The 19,775-nt window shown below is 43.8% G+C and overlaps 10 protein-coding genes across 10 annotated transcripts; 3 read left to right on the top strand and 7 right to left on the bottom strand.

Annotated features, from left to right (window-relative positions):
• Positions 1–813: 813 nt before the first annotated feature.
• L203_105034 (uncharacterized protein) lies at positions 814–2,330 on the top strand (the record flags this gene model as incomplete). Its single annotated transcript, XM_066214407.1, has 12 exons — positions 814–873; positions 923–1,006; positions 1,058–1,134; positions 1,188–1,230; positions 1,284–1,364; positions 1,413–1,508; positions 1,562–1,659; positions 1,708–1,881; positions 1,939–1,954; positions 2,002–2,113; positions 2,166–2,209; positions 2,256–2,330. 12 exons carry the CDS (start codon positions 814–816, stop codon positions 2,328–2,330), a joined length of 960 nt encoding a protein of 319 aa, XP_066070504.1.
• A 131-nt stretch (positions 2,331–2,461) lies between these two features.
• L203_105033 (uncharacterized protein) lies at positions 2,462–3,918 on the bottom strand (the record flags this gene model as incomplete). Its single annotated transcript, XM_066214406.1, has 8 exons — positions 2,462–2,799; positions 2,850–2,911; positions 2,962–3,025; positions 3,069–3,339; positions 3,388–3,502; positions 3,557–3,623; positions 3,674–3,747; positions 3,812–3,918. The coding sequence occupies 8 exons, from the start codon at positions 3,916–3,918 to the stop codon at positions 2,462–2,464; spliced, it is 1,098 nt and encodes a 365-aa protein (XP_066070503.1).
• Positions 3,919–4,166: 248 nt separating this feature from the next.
• Positions 4,167–4,661, bottom strand: L203_105032 (uncharacterized protein; the record flags this gene model as incomplete). The annotated part of the gene is made up of 4 exons (XM_066214405.1): positions 4,167–4,235; positions 4,291–4,347; positions 4,403–4,587; positions 4,643–4,661. The coding sequence occupies 4 exons, from the start codon at positions 4,659–4,661 to the stop codon at positions 4,167–4,169; spliced, it is 330 nt and encodes a 109-aa protein (XP_066070502.1).
• A 263-nt stretch (positions 4,662–4,924) lies between these two features.
• On the bottom strand, positions 4,925–5,909 carry L203_105031 (uncharacterized protein; the record flags this gene model as incomplete). Its single annotated transcript, XM_066214404.1, has 5 exons — positions 4,925–5,168; positions 5,261–5,326; positions 5,373–5,511; positions 5,599–5,725; positions 5,787–5,909. 5 exons carry the CDS (start codon positions 5,907–5,909, stop codon positions 4,925–4,927), a joined length of 699 nt encoding a protein of 232 aa, XP_066070501.1.
• Positions 5,910–7,430: 1,521 nt separating this feature from the next.
• On the bottom strand, positions 7,431–8,380 carry L203_105030 (uncharacterized protein; the record flags this gene model as incomplete). The annotated part of the gene is made up of 2 exons (XM_066214403.1): positions 7,431–8,160; positions 8,208–8,380. 2 exons carry the CDS (start codon positions 8,378–8,380, stop codon positions 7,431–7,433), a joined length of 903 nt encoding a protein of 300 aa, XP_066070500.1.
• Positions 8,381–8,646: 266 nt separating this feature from the next.
• Positions 8,647–9,806, top strand: L203_105029 (uncharacterized protein; the record flags this gene model as incomplete). Its single annotated transcript, XM_066214402.1, has 8 exons — positions 8,647–8,691; positions 8,738–8,815; positions 8,887–8,976; positions 9,025–9,239; positions 9,293–9,340; positions 9,423–9,643; positions 9,692–9,712; positions 9,769–9,806. 8 exons carry the CDS (start codon positions 8,647–8,649, stop codon positions 9,804–9,806), a joined length of 756 nt encoding a protein of 251 aa, XP_066070499.1.
• Positions 9,807–9,894: 88 nt separating this feature from the next.
• L203_105028 (uncharacterized protein) lies at positions 9,895–12,226 on the bottom strand (the record flags this gene model as incomplete). Its single annotated transcript, XM_066214401.1, has 8 exons — positions 9,895–9,966; positions 10,026–10,267; positions 10,332–10,707; positions 10,754–10,983; positions 11,040–11,184; positions 11,245–11,484; positions 11,540–12,015; positions 12,076–12,226. 8 exons carry the CDS (start codon positions 12,224–12,226, stop codon positions 9,895–9,897), a joined length of 1,932 nt encoding a protein of 643 aa, XP_066070498.1.
• Positions 12,227–12,759: 533 nt separating this feature from the next.
• L203_105027 (uncharacterized protein) lies at positions 12,760–15,332 on the bottom strand (the record flags this gene model as incomplete). Its single annotated transcript, XM_066214400.1, has 17 exons — positions 12,760–12,808; positions 12,859–12,956; positions 13,009–13,025; positions 13,096–13,151; positions 13,205–13,390; positions 13,443–13,486; positions 13,538–13,612; positions 13,667–13,718; positions 13,773–13,819; positions 13,867–13,944; positions 13,988–14,066; positions 14,109–14,275; positions 14,326–14,359; positions 14,409–14,548; positions 14,607–14,870; positions 14,919–15,074; positions 15,120–15,332. The coding sequence occupies 17 exons, from the start codon at positions 15,330–15,332 to the stop codon at positions 12,760–12,762; spliced, it is 1,755 nt and encodes a 584-aa protein (XP_066070497.1).
• Positions 15,333–15,617: 285 nt separating this feature from the next.
• On the top strand, positions 15,618–17,490 carry L203_105026 (uncharacterized protein; the record flags this gene model as incomplete). The annotated part of the gene is made up of 8 exons (XM_066214399.1): positions 15,618–15,633; positions 15,684–15,888; positions 15,938–16,288; positions 16,343–16,442; positions 16,492–16,556; positions 16,605–16,866; positions 16,918–17,076; positions 17,128–17,490. 8 exons carry the CDS (start codon positions 15,618–15,620, stop codon positions 17,488–17,490), a joined length of 1,521 nt encoding a protein of 506 aa, XP_066070496.1.
• A 128-nt stretch (positions 17,491–17,618) lies between these two features.
• L203_105025 (uncharacterized protein) lies at positions 17,619–19,647 on the bottom strand (the record flags this gene model as incomplete). Its single annotated transcript, XM_066214398.1, has 11 exons — positions 17,619–17,647; positions 17,700–17,904; positions 17,955–18,287; positions 18,339–18,420; positions 18,470–18,492; positions 18,546–18,805; positions 18,856–19,045; positions 19,100–19,129; positions 19,185–19,199; positions 19,262–19,466; positions 19,520–19,647. 11 exons carry the CDS (start codon positions 19,645–19,647, stop codon positions 17,619–17,621), a joined length of 1,500 nt encoding a protein of 499 aa, XP_066070495.1.
• Between the last annotated feature and the right edge of the window lie 128 nt (positions 19,648–19,775).

Genomic DNA, 19,775 nt, shown 5'->3' with positions numbered 1-19,775 from the left:
GCCTCAACAATAGACCATGGCATGTATTTTGTACTCTCTTTTCGCCAACCTTCCGCCTCAGCCTCAAGATCGCTTAATCGTTCTTTTCTCTACTTTTCTCCACGCCCCTTTATTCACGATCGACGCTCATCTTGTTAGCGTTCGGGCGGGGAAAGAGGGGCAAGATGCACACCAGTCATGATCCAGGACGTGAACTTTGGCTTTAGTCGGCTGGAGACGATGTCTATAGGGCTTTCTCTCTGTTTCTGATGGGTTGAGAGCTGCCGGATAGACTGGGAAATTTGACGGTTATAGCATGTGTTTTATGTAATGCCGGGCGAAGCTTACGACTGTCGTTATTGCGCTTGTACGCCTTGTTTTTATATCTTTGCAGGCTGAGAACGTCTTGGTTCGTGTGTCACGGTCTGCTCGATTATTGTTGGAGCAGGCTGGGAAAGCGTGTATGCGATTCTGGGGTCTCGTTTCTATGTTCCGTGTTTATAAGGCTCAATGTATTATATTATCTTCAACAGGCCTAGAGATTTTACTCCTGGACTTGCATAAATAATACTATGAAAGAAAAGAGAAAATCCAAAGATACAAATGTCAACTATATACACTAACCTCCACCAGCGGACATCGTCACAAGGATGGTTACAGTCAAGACTGTAACAGGGGAATCCTTTGAAAGGCATTTACTAATTTGAAATAGGCTGAGGATTAAGGTATATAAACGAGACGTTTTGGGATTATTCTTTACCACTTCAAGTGCTAAAGAATAATTACAGTACTCTGTGGTTTACCCAATATCATCTGCTCTGATACTCTGACAAAATGACTGCTGACCTTGATCTTGACTCTATTCTGCAATTTACCATCCAGTTGGCTCTTGATGTGAGGCTCGCCTGCCTCAACGTTCCAATCGCTAATTCAAACGTTGTAGGCTGGCAAGCTCATTCGTGAGGGACAAGAGAAGCGCTTCGCTTCCGAGACTGCCCAGGCTACTGAGAAAGTAAACAGTGTTGATGTAAGTTGCGCTTGATGGGATGCACAATGAGTCTGACCACCGATTCTTAAGCTCGTCACAGAGGTCGACAAGGCAGTTGAGGACTTCATCTTCGGCAAGATCAAAGAAGCTTATCCCGAACACAAATTGTGGGCAGATTAGCAGTAGGATACGACTAACAGATTTCAGTATTGGAGAAGAGTCCTATGATGGGCAGCAAATTACTGATGAGCCCACTTGGATTGGTAAGTGACTCGTCCTAGGTTGATGTCGGCAGGGCTAATATGGTATTGTCTAGTTGAGTAGGCATCCATTATCTTTAGGATGTCATCGTCATCTTACTGATGTATACAGCCCAATTGACGGTACGACCAACTATGTGCGACCTTGATACTCTTATTACCAAACTCGTCTGATTGATATATAGATTCACGGTTTCCCTATGGTGGCTACTTCTATTGGTCTAGCCTACAAAGGTATTCCAATAGTCGGCGTCATTTATAACCCGTTTCTCGATCAGCTTGTACGTATACTCTAGCTCCACGGCTGTCGAGCAATTGCTCACAAGTATGCAAGTGGTCTGCTGCTAAAGGCAAAGGTGCCTATCTCAACCAAGAGCGCAAACTGCCTCTCACCGGCACTATCAAACCTCTCTCCTCGCTTGGACAAGCTCTGTGAGTTGGCCTCTTTCCTATTGTCTCATGGAACTGACGCTCATACAGGATTGCGGTGGAGTACGGATCGGCTCGATCCCCTCCTGCGCTTCCTCGCAAAGTCGCTACCTTTGAAAAGCTCGCAGCACATACAGACGTTGGCGGCAAAATGTGTCATTCTTTGAGGAGTTCGGGATCTTCTGCGCTCAACATCACTCTTGTCGCTAGCGGTGGTCTAGATATGTACGTTTTGAGTGACTGAGGTGCCCATATTATCAATCAACTGACAGGTTAGTGCAGATACTGGGATATCGGAGTATGAAACATCAACTCTTTTTGACATCACCCTGACATATCGTGTAGTGCTGGCCTTGGGATGTGTGTGCCGGTATCTGTATACTAGAAGAAACTGGTGGCCGTTGTTTTGGCGCAAAGACGACAGACCTCACTGGTGAAGTCGACGCCAAGATGATGGGTAAGGCCTGGTGAATCGCAATCAGGGCGTATATTGTTAACGTCATTCATAGCTGGCAGGAAGTACCTCGTGATCCGTGCTATCCAGCCTACCGAGGTGAGGATAGATTGTCAGTTGTGAATTGTTACTGAGACAGATGCAGTCTGAATCTTCCCTAGAACAGCAAAACAGATTCATCAAAGAATTCTACGATTGCGTTGAAGATTTTGACCCTTGAATACCTATGCGATTGTCCGCTAGATGAGACCGACTTGTTATGCATTGAAAATCTTGGTCCAAGGGCTGAACGCTCGTGCGATGTGATCATTCCATATACTATCTGGACAATCGCTTTTGAGTATAATTTCATCAAAGCCCACTGACCCTTGCAATGAGATCAAGTGTACCTTCCGCCCATCCCAAGCGGTTGTGGCCTCCCTCTTTCCCCTCCCACCACACAACTTCGCCTTTTCCTTTTCTCTCAAACGATCTTATCACCCCCCATCCAGGGTAATCCACCTCTTGCATTATATCAGTCCTAATACTATTGTTTATGTAAGGTGAGATGAGAGATTGAAAGAGATAAGAGGAATGCGTATGAGGGATTATATCGTCGTTGGCCGCATGGAGAAGTAGTATCGGAGAGGTTACGTTGGCCAAAACGAAAGAAGAATCAAAGGGATAAATAAGGAAGCTCTGCAAATAACCTAAGGCAGGCTTAGCAATTTATTTAATCGGCTCATAGAAGCTGATTTACGTTGTATAGTGGGGAATCTACCAAGAGGTCCCAGAAGAGGTATAAACTTGAACAAACGAAAACTGAAGCCGGCGGTCAGCTATACTAACGACGCACATCTCACTCCACCAACCTTGTAAGAAGTTTGGTTACAGAAGAAAACGGCGCAATCAAAGTGATAGCCCGAGGAGCTATACCTATCCAGCCATGAGACTTTCCTCATGTTCAACATTCACATACCTTGGTTGGCCAACAATCCAGCCAGCCCCGAGGCGGTCCACGTTCCCAAACTCTGTCCCACAAGTATCACCTTTTCTCTAATCTGCTCAGCTCCCACTGTGTCGCTCACATAATCTAGAGCAGCCTTGGCATCCAAAACCAAACCCTCTTCAGTGGGGATACCACTCGAATCGGCATATCCTCTATAGTCGATTGCAATCACATTGCAGTCCAGGTGGTTTGAGAAGGCAGAGTAACTCCTGACTCTATGAGAGGTTGCACGTGATCCTGCCTACAATCCTAGTGGTCAGATTATCACCAATACCATGTCAAAATCTACATTTCCATGAAGGTAGATGATGGTTGGTCTGTCAACAAGAGCTTGTTTAAAGATATCCTCCTCCAGGGCACTTTGAGGAGGCAATGGGTTGAGAAAAGTATACGTCGAGCGAGGCCTAATCATTGTTGAGCACTATCACAGAGTGAGTTCTTAGCCAAAGACTACCTACAAGAGGTGCCAAGCACCAATGGATTCCCCGTCAAAAGTGTTTAGCTTGAAATTTCTAGTTTTAAAAGCTTGACCTCTGCTATCAGTATTTGCTCAAGCAAGAGCACAATGGGCTCACGAGCAAGACCATATTTTTCGGGGTTTGCAAAGTCTGGAAACAGAGGCATTGGTACATGATGCAAGAATAAAAACCTATAGTCCATATCAGCTTCCATTCAGCTCTACCCAACGAGCTTTGCATAGCGACCAGACGCACTCTCGCTGGATAGCAGGGACAGCAAGCAATCCAAGCACCAGACAGTAAAGACCGAAAAGGATGGCTAAGAGGTAGCGAGCTCTTTTTGTAATATATTGGGTGTCCATGATAAATGTAAAATACAATTCAATGTTGAGTTCTATTTGGTTCCAAGACCGTTGGTCTTCCTCCACTTTTGATAAATTTAACACGAATGCCATGAGCTCAATTGCATTTACTTTTTTTGCTTTGTATTTACTTTTTCAATTGCAAAAATGATATACACTTGTAAAAAAGACTGACCACGCTCTACATGGGATACAAACTTACGACAAGCCTTGTCCGCAACAATCCTCCTTGCTCGCCATGGGAATCTCTAGTAGTGTCCATTGTTAAAATCGAGAGCGACAACATCAATCACTTCCCATCTTCCATGAGCGTTCTGCTGTAACTCGGTATGTCAGCATACACTTGTTTTGTATCGGTTGACAGGCGCTCACCTTGAACTCTTCATGGGCTGGGTCTTTGTACAGATAATACTGCAAATCATCATTGTTCTACCCATCCCAATCGAGTTAGCTACAGTTTTCCTTGCGATACGTCTATACCGACTTGAAATTCCACAACAAAGACAACCTGCATGCCTCTATCTTTTCCCTCTGTCGAAATTTGCTTGCCGCCTCTCAGATCGACAATGTAGGGCTTGTCAATATGGGGATGGACGCATTTATCCTTGAGGGACAGAAATTCAGCCGTCAGGGGTCCAATGGTAGCTGGCTTGGCAGTTTTGAAAGCGACTTTGATTACGTTTGTCAGCGTTGAATTCAATGGGAACTGGATTGCGAAACCTACCAACATGGATGATTGTCATGTCGAAGATTCGCCTGTTGACAGAGGGAAATAGAAACCTAAGCAAGTTGGACTTTTCTAGTGATGTTCAATGTAAGAAAACAAAAATTCATAAATCATTAATGACAATTATTTACATAAGAACTACCTCCACCTTATTCGACCACCCTCTTCTGGTGACCACAAATCATAGATTTTATAGGATAGACGATTGTGATTAGCAGAAAGAGTTTATCGCACAATAGTATAAAACGCCTCGTACTGGAACCCTCCGCGAGGTCACAGTCAAGCCCGACCACTAACTTTCTGAGTCTTCATCTTCCCCTTGCTCTTTTTTCCAACGGAACCAGAACCATGCTCTTCCTCATCAGAAACTGGTTCGTTCATACCTGAGCCAGGCCCAAACTGTTCTCTCAATTCTTCTGGGGTTACACCATGAGTGATGGCGTCTGCCACGGTAATTGGACTGAGTCCGCTTTGCAACGTAGCAAGGTACTCTTGACCTCGGATGGTCAAATAGGCTTCAACCCTATGATGCAAGCGTGATTTGTGATTGACCACAGATAGAAGGCGGATAAGGTATGATCAGCATGTAACAACGATGCGGAAAAGGCAGCATACAGATGAGCATTCCGAGAGTTTGCTTTCCAAGCAGCCAAAAAGATATCCCCCACCACTGGAACGACACTGAAATTGTCAACATTGATCCTCGTTATATGATCATCTCTCTTACCCAAAGCCCACAGAAATTGCATTGTTGAGCAACATTTTGCTCACCAGGCTGTTTGGTAGGTCGAGCTTCTTTGCAGGTTTAACCACCAGAAAATAATTGAGACTAGCATCCACCACATCACCAAGACCGGGGACGATACCTATCAGTGTATGTTATCTACCAAGTCACTGCCGTCATGTCCACGCAACAGACAGACTAGACTTATTTGATAGCTTTCTACACTTACCGATGAAGAAGGTCCATCCCACCCGAAATCCGCAAATGTTCATACCCTTGTCGAGGTAATGAGCTCTTCGTCTAATCTTTTTCAAGATCTTTCGATCACGCTTAGAAAGCCCTTCAGGCAGCGGCCGCTGTACAGTTGAATCGTTTCAGCACTTTTCACTCATCAATCCAATCGTTGGAAGCACTCACAACTTGTTTCTTGTATTTGCCTTTGGAATTAACAGCAATAGTATAATAAGGATCTTCCGGGGCTTGCTTTCCCATCTTGTCCTTGAGTATCTTGTTGACTACTTTTCCTACAATGGCAGACATGTTGTATGTCACGACGATAAAAGTAGATTGAAAGAAGAAAAAGAACAAGTCAAACGTTGAAAAATAAATGTTAAATGTTCAAGTAGTAACATCAAAGCAACTCTGACGTCTTAAACGCGGAGCCCCACACTTGCCACGTGGAAAATCAGATGCCGCCAGAGTCGATATACAATTGGGTTATTCATTTTTGCGAACTGAACAGGCGTCGTAATCACGGAAGCAAATTTTGGCTGTGTTCAATTCGGTCCGAATTGTATAGGGTTTTTTGCGTGTTCAACTCGAAAAGCCAACGTTCAACTTGTCATATTTTGTTTAATATATGATAAATCTTCAAACTCAATGCTTATATTGTTCTTTTTAACGTATACCTTCAAAGTCAATACTTTTCAACTCTTAGCCGTCAACACCATCTATAGATATGTCAAGCTTATAGATTGGCTCATCGGACGGCTCCCAGGGTCTCACCCAGCATGGCCCTTCCCATAGCCATCTTCCTACACCGTCAACTTACTCTCAAACACGTAAATGGCGCCAGGTCACAAAATATAACCCCTCAGCTATCTTAACATACCCCAAGACCCCACCACAGTCCTCAGCGACCAATGTTGACTGGCATAACGATGGCACTGACCAAATTCTTTCATCCCTGTCATCTCTACTCGATTGGCTGTCGATTCCAGGTAATTATGACTCTCTGAAAGGCAAAGGTGGCTCCAAGCCACAGGATGGATACAAGAGGACATCATGCTACCTCAAGAAACGGAGATGCACCACCTCTTCAACGTCATCAGGTATATGAAGCAAAGTAAATGGAAAAGCCCACCCGTTCAAGTCTCTACACTGCGGTAGCTCATTCTTAGATAACACGCCTTCATTCGGATTGAACCAAGGCCAGAGGCTAGAAATATGGGACTAGAAACGGACAGGGACAATACACCATCGATCATGCACCAATAAATCGCCATGTAGGTGCGGAGAGAGGGATGCCATGGGTGAGCAAGTCATGAACACCATCTCAAACTTTGGCTGTTGGGCTGGACTATTGACAGGCAACGTACAAATGACTTACTCAGAGTGGGACATCCTTGATCCTATCTTCAGCGACCGTGACGAGATATCATGCCATAAAGATAGAAGGACGCGGATGAACCGGCGGTTGGAAGATGATGAGCAATCCTGAAGGGCTATAGCTAACTTTTTGTCCAAGATATTGAGGGAATTATGTAGCTGGAATGTTTTTGGCATAGTTTATAGAAGAACAAGCTTCCAGCTTGCTTGTTAGCGATACATGACATTGACGTAAACATTCAGATACATGAAATGACAAGAGGTGGAAATGACAACCATTAGTAATTACGTAATCATGAAGGGAGGGAAATTCATTATTACGAATTGAATACTGTTCAATTCGTCTTTAGAAACGAATTACCCTAATGTTATACATTACTCTAATAGTGGATTAAGCAGTGGTAGACAATTTTACCTATGTAATGTTAAGTTAGCCCTGTGCAACCAATGCAGCTATGCTCGAAGTTCAGGTTGGATCCCCTGGTCCATGAACCGCACATAGTCTGCCATCTTCCACGATTCCTTATCAAATTCTTTGAACGGTGGCTGTTTGTTGGATATTGTAGGCGCAGAATCCATAGGCTCATCCTCGTCCGACCCAAACAAATCATCATCATCACCGTCCTCATTCGATTCTATCTCTTTTTGCAGCGATGGTAATGTTTGCTTTTCCTGCAAACTTGGAACCTCTTCATCCTCATCGTCTTCGCCAACCCTCATTGCCCATTCTATTTCGTCTGAACGCCTTTCAATCTCGTCCCGGACAGCTTTGCCTCGAAATCCTTCTCTTTCCAACCTCATTTGTAGCTTCTTTTTCAGCTCCTCCAGCTCGTTGTCCGTCATTGCCATCAGTTGGCTACGCGTATGTAAGATACCATCAGATGTTTGTTCTTGGGTTTGAGTCGCTTCGTCAACAGAGAGAGCTTCGGGTATAGATCTAGTATTGATTGCTTGAAAAAACGCTTCAGGTGCTAAGAGTGATATCTGAGAAGCCTCCAATGCTTCAAAAGGCGGTAAAGGATTCAAAGGGTGGACAGTATACTGGGAAAGTAACGGCATCTGCTCAGATGGTCTTTGCTGGTAGCCGGACGCACCATGGCGAACTGTCGGTGGAGTTGTAAAAGTAGCCGAGAGGGCAATGATGCGTCCCAAGAGGATAGAATATCTCTGTAATAGCGCATCCCTATAAGATGTTTAGCTTGATTTCCAGCAAGAGACATCGTTGCCCACCAACTCGGTAGGCTTCCATTGCTTGCTCCTTCGACAAGGCGGGCACGAAGAGCGTCAATGTCGCTGATGGTCGCAGAGAGACGAGGAATAAGAGTGTTGATAGCAGGAAGAGGAATAGAAGGTGGAAGAGGAGGATGAAAGAGTTCTTGATGAGGGCGAGCTTGATATTGCATACCTTTTTATACCTTTTAAAAATTGTAACGTAAAGATAAGAAAGTCAAATAGAACGATATCCCAAGTTGATGCACTTTATATATATATATTCGGCTTAAATGCCCAGTTTTTTTTTTCCAAAAAGATTAAAGTATTGCCAGTTCTACTTGAAAAAGGACCGAGCTTTTAATGTTGTGTATTTCTTATTTTCATCTCTCTTTTATCTTTATTAAATCTTGTTCATTCTTCTGATTTCCCTATATATTTTGTCCTTCTTGTCGCTACAATGCGCGTAGCTACGTTGTTAGCAGCTCTCCCTCTCTTGGCGACTGTGAGCTTTATCTTTGGGATGTAGAATGGTGCTTATTATTTCTTAGTTTGTTGGAGCTTTGGCTGTTCGACAATCTAAGCCTGTATGCGCTACGAGATGTTTCAATGATGTAGACACACAGCATGTCAGTGCAACTTGCTTGACATTGGGTAGGAAGTGATTATCAGAGCGAAATGTCTAACAACTGCGTGATAGTCTGGTTGTGCCTCTAATGACATTGCATGCTACTGTAAAAGCGAACTTGTCGTTGGGTACCTTCGATCCTGCCTCGAAGCTAGCTGTAGCGTGAGTTTAGCTCTGCCATTAACTGAAATGTAGCTAATCGATTCAAAGACCACCAATATGGCTGCCGCCATTTCATACGGAGAGTCTGTTTGTGCTGCAGCTGGTGCTCCCATCTCCATGAGCAATTCTACCTCTGGAAGCTCTTCTGCTGTCGCTTTCAGCGGCTCTCCCTCAGCTTCTGCCACAAGCGGCGGTGAGAACGCAGGAGCTAGTACTAGTAGTGACTCTATCTCTACCTCTTCCGATGTTTTTACAACCAAAAGGTATGTTTTACCCAAGTAAATCAGAAAAAGCGTTCAATGATGACACGGTATAGTGACTCTCCAAGTTCTTCTGCTGAGCTTACTGCCGCTTCTGGTAGCAGGTAAGCTAAATCCATCTTTATGGCGTTTTTAATTGAATGATCCCATGGCTGCTCTTGCTGACATACTACATTGTCTATCTAGTTCTGTGGCGGACCCCAACAAAGTGTCCGCATCTTCTACAGTTGCCTCGAGCGATACCGCCCCCACCACTCTAACCAAGGTTACTGGTGCCTCTTCAGCTATTGTCGGCGGAGCTAGCACTGCAAACTCTACTCGCGCTCTATCTACCACCACCCGAGGCGCTGCTACCACTTCATCTCGGAGCCCCTCTTCTGGCGACAAATCTTATGGTATTGCTAGAGGTTTGCTGGCTGTCATGCTGGCTGCTGGAGTTGCTTTGTTGTAAATAGATCTTACTACTCAGCTTACCGGTAGGTACTGAATAGGCACCATGTTCAAAGTGTGAAATTGAATGTGTTGCACACAGTGTGTGCAATGACATATCCAAGAGAGGCGGCCATCTAAGAGATTTATCATTATTTACAAACTCTAGCGTTGTGATGCATAGTTTCATTTTCCTCAGTCCAAAACGCTGTCATAACATTTAAAGACGTTACTTGACAGACATGCGCTTCTTCTCTCGATTAAGGGCTACTTTGACAGCATTTAACGTAGGCGCCAGAGCCTAATGACGGGTGTTAGGCCTTTCAAACTATTCACGTTTCGTTATACGAAGGCTCTCACCTTTCGAACTCTCTCGGGGTCAAATCCCGTAATCTGTGCAGTTTGTACTATAGCCTCTACCTTTGCTTCTGTCTTCTTCAAATATCCAGCCATTTTTACAGCTTTCGCCTCTCTGACTTCGTTTTGTCCACCGAGAGTACCGACTTGTGAGGGCAAAATGGCAGACCAATACTGACGAAGGAACTCTGTAGCAGCATTATGACATGACCGCACTTGTTCGTAGAGTGTTTCAGGAAATGGTGCTGCAGTTGTGCGTCAAGATCTTTCGTAGCCAGAAGAAGGAATGCAAAAAATAGCAGTACCCACGCAATATAGCATTCTCGGCATTGGCTCGCGTCCACAAATCTTTTATCACAACCATTGCCCCAGCCTGTCCATCTCTTTGCTTTGCAAAAGGCTCATAGACAGGGTTTTTCTTTGATTCGTCTCCATCTATATAAGGACCTGGGTTTGACATGCATACTTTGGAAAAATCAGGTGTATAGTTAATGACTTGCAAAATGGATTCTCTCGCCATAGCAAGGAGTTTAGACTCTGGGAGATCTGGCATGATACCTGAAGGTCCGTCTCTGTCTCTCGAATCGTGCAACGCAGATGTATCTTGAACGTCAAGGGTGATTGTGGAAGGTCCAGCAGGACCATGTAGATCTTCAAGTTCGATTTCATTATAAATGTTGATGTCCTTTTATAAATCAGCAAAGCTTTTTGGTATAAGCTCAAATATTTACTCCATGATGAGAATCGGTTAATACAGCTTGATTCCCAGTAGCTGTACGAAGTAATTTCTTTGAGTGATCGTTGAACCTCCGTATAAGTGGTAGAGCGCTTCGTTCCCTTCCCGCTTGCATAGTGATGTCTCGAATATAAGAAGCCTCTCCATGATCCTCTTCGGTTGCTGCAAGATCCAAATATCTTTCCACTCCATCTCGGTCAGGCATAGGCGCTCTAGGCTGAGTGTCTGTTTGTTTTACTGGTCAGTAAACTGGATGACTCAGGCATAAACAGATTACACACTCCAGTCAGGTTCTTCAAGGTATTGATCAAAAATATCGTCTTTTTTTCTCGATAATTCATCGTTTACGGACTTTCTCACACTTGCTCTATGTCGTTCCCAGAGTTGTGAAGTAAAGTATCTAGACCAGAATTCAGTTTCGGATATCTGTCAATGATGAGTGAGTGACTCGGTCAGGACTTTGCAAGTTAATGTTGAATAACCTACACCTGGTACATGTTTGGCATAGGCATCCTGCACCACCGGAAATTCTTCAAAAATCTCTCTAGTGAGTTCTTTTGAAAGCTTCAATATGGTTGGACCCGAGTCAGTCTGCTTGATTCCCACGCCCGTTCCGCCAGTTGTTTTGCCTCGTCTACCAGCATCAAGGTCAAATCGGTCATCCAAAAGGCGAGAGGGCCGACCAGGCCTTTGTGAATAAGCCATCTCCTCGGCTTGTATCAATGCCTTTTCATTCTTTAAGTTAGTATCACAAGACCACAAAACGGAGAATTCATCATACCTCTCTTCCCTCCCAGAACTCTTCTTCAGTAATTTTATGCCCCAATACCAACTCTCTATGTAACAATCTCAACGTATCGTTCTTTTCCAAAACTCGTTGTCTTAATGTATTATGCTTTTTTCTTTGTACTCTTATCACAGCTGGCAGAGGCGATGTACCAGCTGGTGTTCCCGGGCCGCTAGCGGACAACTCGTCCATTTTTCGTTTCCCTCTAGACAAATCGGCGACAGTTGTAACAGCGGCACTGCTAGAAACAACCGGAGCTGAGTTAACTGCCGATGGACCCCCTAGGGTCGGCACAACAGGATTTTTGTTGGCCGCAACGAACGGTATAAGGATATCTTGCACTGCTTGCCTGTCCTCTGCTCGAGTAATGGGATGTGTAAAGACGAAGAGAAGCCCTCCGGCGGGAACGTTATCTTTAAACAAGACTTTAAGACTCGTACGTTCCGAACCAGCTTTGCTTGCTAGCATATCTGCATGGAGTAGTTGATTAGATGATATGCAACCTATCATCCATTCAGATCTAAACTCACTTATGGCTCGATTCATAGCTTGGCTCTGTCGATCCATGGCATCTTTGTTCTTTGGAATCCAAGTAATATGTGTCGCAGTGAGGGCGAGCGTTCCAGGTGTCTTCTTGAAGTCAACCTCAAACCGTCGATCGACTGATGGCTCTCCTGTCATTTTTTCCCAAACTGAAAAAGAAAAGAAAGAGTTGAATAATAGTTAAAGAAAAAGTTGACGAGACGAAAATGTTTAAGTCTTCAATTGATAATAATCTGACGTGCCTGAATGATTTGATAAATATCCCAATGGAGAAATGATAACACTAAACAAATAAGAATTGTGAAACAAAATTTTAAAGATTACTCTATAAAAGCCTTCAAAGTACATCCAAATGGATATCGCCGACGACAGCATAAGCGAGAGACTCAGTCTTCAGATACATGGGACAACCAGTATAAATCTACTTCTCCAAGATTAATCAATATGACGACAAGATACGACAAGATACGACAAGATACGACAACTCGATTTCAGATATGTACAAACTCTAGTATAAATGTTGCCAGAGATTCACTGCACGATGGGTTTTGCAATTTGAACAACAATAAAAAGCGGCGTGATATGATTACAGCTAGGTCGTCTCTCGCTGACTCGTAAATGGTGGTGAAACGATTCTATGTGTATGATTGTAGCTGACAACAACAAAGTGATTAGAGTGTGTTGCCACGATGCTTGGTGGATGAGGAGTGCATTATACCGCTTATTCAGGATTAGTCAGGCAGAATACTCTTGTCAACCGAGCTGCTCACAGAGTTCGGAGGAGGTCATTACCACTCTGACAGTTGCGCAAAGTTGTACTATAAGCACGACATGTTGAGCGAAGACGAGTGTGTTCGGGAGCCGTTAGCTGTAAAGCATCAGAATCTGAATAACTCTTTGAGTAAAATGTTTTAACTCACGCAAGACATGAGAAAGGCTATATTATGTTGACAAAATAATAAAGATAAGCAGGGAAAAAGTCTGGTCCGATAGATAAGGTGACTTACTCAAATGAGCCTTTCCGATAGAAGATGTCGCAATAGTCACTATGCCTGGAGTGCGACTTGAAAGGAAATCAGACAGTCTGATAGTCATTTGCCATATTTACAGACTCACCCATCATCATACCGGCATATGGCATCCAGATACTTTACAAAGCTTGATCTCCCCCCTTCGTTGAGGGCGATCTTGGCCAGGTTGACTCCATGATGAGTAGTGGCCACAGGTGGATAAGATGTCAAGATAGCCTCGCAGGTTGTTTTGTACAGGGCGGGATAGCTAATCAATTTGGTTACAACAAAGCTAGAAATGGGACAGTTAGTTGTAGGTCTTTCCGGGAAGCCTCATCACTCACTGTCCAAACTGGTTGTTAGATATATGTGCGATATTTCTTAGGATCTTTAGACAAGTGAGCCTCTGCCGCAATACCAAGAGCATTGTTTGACTAACCTCATCGAAACAAGGCATCATCAACTCTTGCGATCCAAATACTTCAAACACTTGCTGGACGGAGATGGAACCGTGCTATCAAAATGATTAGGTTTGTTTGTCCTGAGCATGTATCACCTATAAGCTAACCTCATTTACGCAGGCAAGATCTGCCCAACGATATTCCATTTCCTTGTTAACTCTTTCAATGTTTCCCAATCAGCATTTTTTATACCATAGAGAGGAAACGCTATACCGTTCAAAAACTTCAAAGCTCTTGGACTGGCGACATTTCTCCAAGTACTGAAAGGCGTTTAATGACTAGGGACTCCTTTTAGTGAGGTACTTACCTCTCTCCATAACCTTCGGCCCCCAGTTTGCATTGACTCATACACACCATACTGAAACAATGCCTCTGACACTGGTTCCTACAGCCGAGTTAATAACATCATTAGATTCTTAAAAACCCACTTCGAGCTCTTTTAAGTTAATAGCCTTGCACAAGACATGAGTACCAAATTTGTTACTTGCAATAGGCACAATTTCATCGCTAGGAAGATTAGCTTAATATAATCAAAGTGATATTTCTTACTGTATTTGTTTGAGAAATACTTGCTTGTCTGGTACATTACCTCTTTCAAGAAGCTGCTGGCATAGATAATTGCCACATGAGGTATAGCAGAGAGGTTTTGCCCATTCTATAATGGACTGAACGAGAAGCAAAGATGGCTCAGAGCCATCAGAAACGCCAAACCGTGCCTATTTACTCTTGAGAATGATATCAACTTTAGAAAAAAAACATGGCTTACGGTCAAAGCCTTCACAGCGGTTTTCAGACCGGCACTCAAAACCTTTTAGTAAGTGATTAGGATAAAGATGAAACAAGACTCACCTCTCGTGATTGTTTTTGGGCTGGCAGTATGCTAGTGTCCATACAATTGCTCTGATCAGTTGAGGAGGCATTGTGGCAAAATTGAAAGATCCCTGGAGGACACTTTGAATGATAAATTGAGGGGCTGTATATTGGGATTTCTGTTGATTGTGTGGATCAGTAAGATGGTTTCACAAATTGGCCACGCTCTAAACTTACGTCCTTTATAGAGGTGCTTGTCGCTTTTGAAAGGTCTTGAAAATCAGGTCCTGTTGAGCTTGAGAAAGAACTTTTAACCTCCGAAGATGGTGTGAGTACATCAGGCATAGTAAGCTGAGGTATAAGAGTATTGCCTATCTGCATATAAACATTAACGATTACCGCAAAAGAGATTTCAAACAGGGCTAAACTTGCAATATACTCTTGCAATCGTCGATTTTCCAAAGTCAACTGCCGAATTCTTACATTGGCTTGCAAGAGACTCTAAACACCTTTCAGTTTTAGCACCATTAATGACGAAACCGCGCAAACCTCTTCCAATTCGTGTTGCGAAGGAGACGACTGCTGCCGAGATCGCCACTGTCCAGCCAGAGGTGGACTCCAAGGTCCAATATCAAGTCCAGGCAAGAAAGGACCCGAAAATTTGGAGCTTCCAGCGTTGACATTGCCAACATCACCAGACTGCGACTATTTGGGTCAATAAAAACTCAAATGAAGTCTCACGTTACCTACTCGTTGCTTCCAGTAAGTCATTTCGGACTGTGTAGTGAGTACACCTTCGTCCTTGTCCGAAAACTTTGGAGTCGTTACTGGACGACTGTTTGCGTTCTTGCATTCCAAAGTAGCTTTCCAATTGCTGAAATAGGAAGGATTTTCGTGAGAAGTGGACGGAGAGACTTTCAGCTCGGACGGAGACATCCAAGGTGAAAATGGTTGGAATGACATGTTGAATGATTCTAGTATGGGTGTTATTGGGCGTGAACTATATGGATTTATGCTGTATGACCAGTATTATTAGCTCAAAAGGGCACATATGACCACAATATAAATATATATAAGTACAAAAAGAAAGATAAAGAAAAGGAAAATAATCAAGTTGGGTATGGTGAGGATACAACTTCACACCAGAAAACAGTCGCGCGACGCCCGGAGCCCCACAAAAGTTCAACAGGTCACGTGACTTTAGAATATTTTTGTCTTCCAGACATACTTTTTTTGAATTTGTATACCATGCAACAACTACTGAGTACGTTCTTATTTCAACATATACATCTAAACCACTGACTAAACTGTCAGATCCATTTGCCCAAAAGTACCCGGACGCGGTTGATTCAACTCTCTTCACTTCAGCGGCCTGTGTAGCCTTTAATCCAACTGGCCGCTTTGCTGGTCACTATCTAGCCGTAGGCAATTCAGATGGTGTCGTCAAGGTTTGGGATGTAGAGACGCGCGGGCCTATTCGCTCCTTTGCAGGGCATGTTAGGCCTGTGGAAAGCTTGAGGTCGGTCGAGTTTGCTTTGGCTTGATAATGACTGAATGAGGAGAGATAGTTGGTCAAAAAACAACAGATATTTACTTTCTGCATCATCAGACTCTACAGCAATAATTTGGGATCTTTCCGTCCTTACCCATCCGCTACTTATACCTTGTACACCTCTCACAATGAACCGTCAGGGAAGTTTCTCAAGGGCATCTGGTTCATCTCCTCGTCTTCAGACGCTTAGGTTTGATGCGCCTCTGACAAGCGCATCCTTTCATCCTCGCAATAGTCGTATCATTCTAGCTGTCCTATCTTGTGGAGAAGTGATTCTTGTCGATCTGAGGAAAGGAGGTGGTAGATTTACGCTGGTAGACGACACTGAAGTGGAAGATCAGACAGAACAAAGTTCGTTCCGGAAAAAGTAGCTGGATGTCTTTATTTAAGCAGAAACCTTACAACTGACATGCTCCCACAGAATATCGATGACTTGCGCCGATTTCTCTCCCTGTGGCTCGCGTATCTATGTGGGAACATCAAATGGAATGTTGTTAGTCTTCGACCCAATGTCAAAACGAGTATGTTTGTTTTATCATTCTATGCTTCCATTAACGCACTATTGACCAGATTTTACAACGGGCTAAACTGGCTAATTCAACGATTCAAGCTTTACGCTTTGATTCATCCGGATAGTATGTACCCCTTATGCCACTTTGTCTCTCAACCAATAAAACCGCTAGCCATCTCATAACATCTGCCAGCGACCGCGCTCTCCGACTTCTTCAAGTAGACCCTTTAACACTCACGCTCACCCCTTTGCACCGTTTCCAAGATCTTATCAATCGGACGCCTTGGAATTCTATAGGATTTTCTGGCGACGCAGAGTATGTGATGGGTGGAGCGGGGAACAAAATGGCTCATAATGTTTTTGTCTGGGATCGAGAGAGTGGAGTGATTGTCAAAGTCCTGGAAGGACCAAAGGAGCCGTTGATCGCTTGTGCAGTAAGGTGTAGCATATTTTCCACCAGTCTTAGTCTGACATCAGAATTGCAGTGGCACCCAGTCAAGCCTGTTATTGCTTCAGTGGCGACCTCGGGAGATGTACATATCTGGCAGCATTCATCTTCCGATAACTGGGCGGCATTCGCGCCGGGGTTTGAGGAGTTGGAAGAAAATGTAGAATACGATGAACGAGAGGATGAGTTTGACATTGTCAGTATTTCATCTTGAATGGCCAACACCTATATTGACATGCCGGCACAGGAAGATGAGACGGAAGCCAACCACCGAAAAGACAAGGAAGAAGATATATTTATTGATGTTCTTACTCCCATTGAGGATTCTTTTCCAAGACGGATAGAACCTATTTTGACCTTACCGGCCAATCTTACATTCGCAAATGACGAAGAACGGCTGGAGGCAGAAAAGCTCGTCGAAAGTATTGTAGAAGTGACAGCATGGGCGGATGGAGAAACAGCAGAAAATCGTGTCAATGGCGCCAACAGCGATATCACTGAAAGTGACGCTGAGACGATTAGCAAAGAGTTAAAAGACGGAGATTCTTGGGAAGGATTTTACCTTTCGCAGGACCTTTTGTCAGAAATCAGAGATGATGATGACGAGTGATTTGTTTAAGTGTGCATACTCGTAAGGCATTTATATAACTTCGCTACAGACCATATAGTCTGTAACATGTCTCGTAATACATTCTCTTGACACTCCCAAAACATTGGCTGTACAAGCAGCAATGTCTATCAATTTTGGCCTTTGTGGCTACTCTCTTCTGATTAGGTTGTGTTAGTATACGAGACTTTAAAAAACATGAGATCCCTCACGCGCTCTGTAGGCAGCTTTGCGAGTTTCTTCCTTGTCCATTGTTTGCGCATTATCATTTGTAGCATTGGGCCGTGGAGGAACAGGAGGGGGCTGTCGTTTTGCAGCAGTAGCTCCTGCTGCATTCCGCTGTTTGGATACCGGGGTTTCAATTCTGACGAAATCATCTGTTGGTACTGCACCCTCTTTGTTTACAGACAAGAATGCCTGTCGGTAATATCAGTGATGTTTTCTAGTAAAAAAACGATCAAGTTCACCTCGCCCATCATACCCAATGCTACTGCTCTTAAGTGTAGCTTTTCCTTGGAAACTGTCGGATCTGATAAGACTTTCTCACATGTATCTCTGATAACACTCTCTACTTCCAATTTTACGCCTTTCCACATGGTTCTCATTCCCTGCTCAGCAGCATGCTCCTCTAACTTCCGTAATTCTTCAGGAGACATGCCACTTCGTTCAGCAGCCTGGAGTTTTTCAAAGACCTGTTTCAGTTCTATCGCAGAGCGTACTGTAGAAAATGTGTCAGATACAACGCCGAAACTAGATTTGGCGCCGTGAAACCATCCCAAGGGTGCAAATTGAGAAGATGCCTAAAAGGTGTCAGCGACCGTCCCATTCTTCACTTGTACATTTCGACTGACAAGATAATGTGTAGATTTGGCTTGGTACGCTTTTCCTATGGCCTGAAGAAGCTCCACACCATAATTCTCATCTTTCAAATCCCTAACTAGATGTGAACATATGACATTATAGCAGCGCAACTGGCACCTACTCGGCCTCCAGTCGGCAGATTTCCTATACACATTATCACACCGGAAGTTTCACAATACAAAGTTGCTTGCACTTACCTTAAAGCTTGTTCCCACAGCCTTATCATTATCACTTTTCGCCGCTTCAGTAAAAATATTTAGTTTGTTGGTTAAATTAATTGCTAATCGCTCCACTCTTGCTCTTCTTTGTTTTGATTTTTCTTCTGCCATGGCTCTATCCCGTGCAGTCTTTTTCCTCATGCCTGCTGGTGTGAGCACTTGTTGACCATTGGGTCCGATAGTATAATCAGCTGGGTCCTCCTCATGTTGCTGTTGGAATGCTTCTTTCATGTCTCGCCCTTTTGGCATGTCAGCAAAAGATATGACCTAAGCGAATAGTCCACTGTACCAATACTAATGTTTCCAATCAAGACTTCAAACCGATCGCCACCAAACATTTGACCAAATACTTCTTCAGGATCATGGAACCCGCCTTCTGGTTCTGACAATCCTCCCCCATTCTTCTGTCCAAATTCATTATACTTGTGTCTTAATTGAGGGTCTGAGAGAACTTGATACGCTATGGAAATTTGTTTAAACTTTAGGTAGGGAGAGTGTTAGTTTATGAATGAAATTTATATCAAGAGGCACACCTTTTCTTCAGCATCGGGATCATCACGGTTCTAGATTGAGATGATTGTCAGTCAATTGGCATCGCCAGGTCCATTACAACCATACCTTGTCTGGGTGAAACTGTGACGATAAGTGAGCCAGCGTTACCAAAAAGCAAAAGTCACAATCCAAAGATTGCTCACTTTGATAGCTAAGCGCCTGTACGCTTTTTTGACCTCCTCAGTTGTACATTGGCTATCAAGACCAAGTACATCATAATAAGCCATATCTATTGGATTCCTGTCTGTCCCAATACCTCTTCGTCCGGTGGGTTTAGTAGTGCCAGTCGAGTCGCTAGTATGGGAACTTGAAGGTTTAGGTTGAGGATGGGAGAAAATTCCTCTACATCTGAGTCCCATTCGTTGGTGCAAGGTCATCAGAATATGTGGATTACAACTCACTGTGCACATCGTACTCGAAGACCACCGATAAAAGATGATGGCACCATATACTCTTGCTGGGATTGACAACTTGGGCAATCGACGGGAATGTAGATCCCTCGTGGGCGAGACTCCACTATCGTAGACATTGTGGTTTCCACGTTAATGGGAAAGATGGAAAGAAAAGAACGAAAAGGATCAAAGTTGAAAGTGAATGGATTTATGAAAATTCAGTGTAACTAAATGACGTCGGACGTACAGCATCTCCTCAATTGAA

The sequence above is a fragment of the Cryptococcus depauperatus genome, chromosome 6 (assembly GCF_001720195.1).
Source record: "Cryptococcus depauperatus CBS 7841 chromosome 6, complete sequence".
Taxonomy (NCBI): domain Eukaryota; kingdom Fungi; phylum Basidiomycota; class Tremellomycetes; order Tremellales; family Cryptococcaceae; genus Cryptococcus; species Cryptococcus depauperatus.
This window is presented reverse-complemented; position numbering and strand designations above follow the sequence as displayed.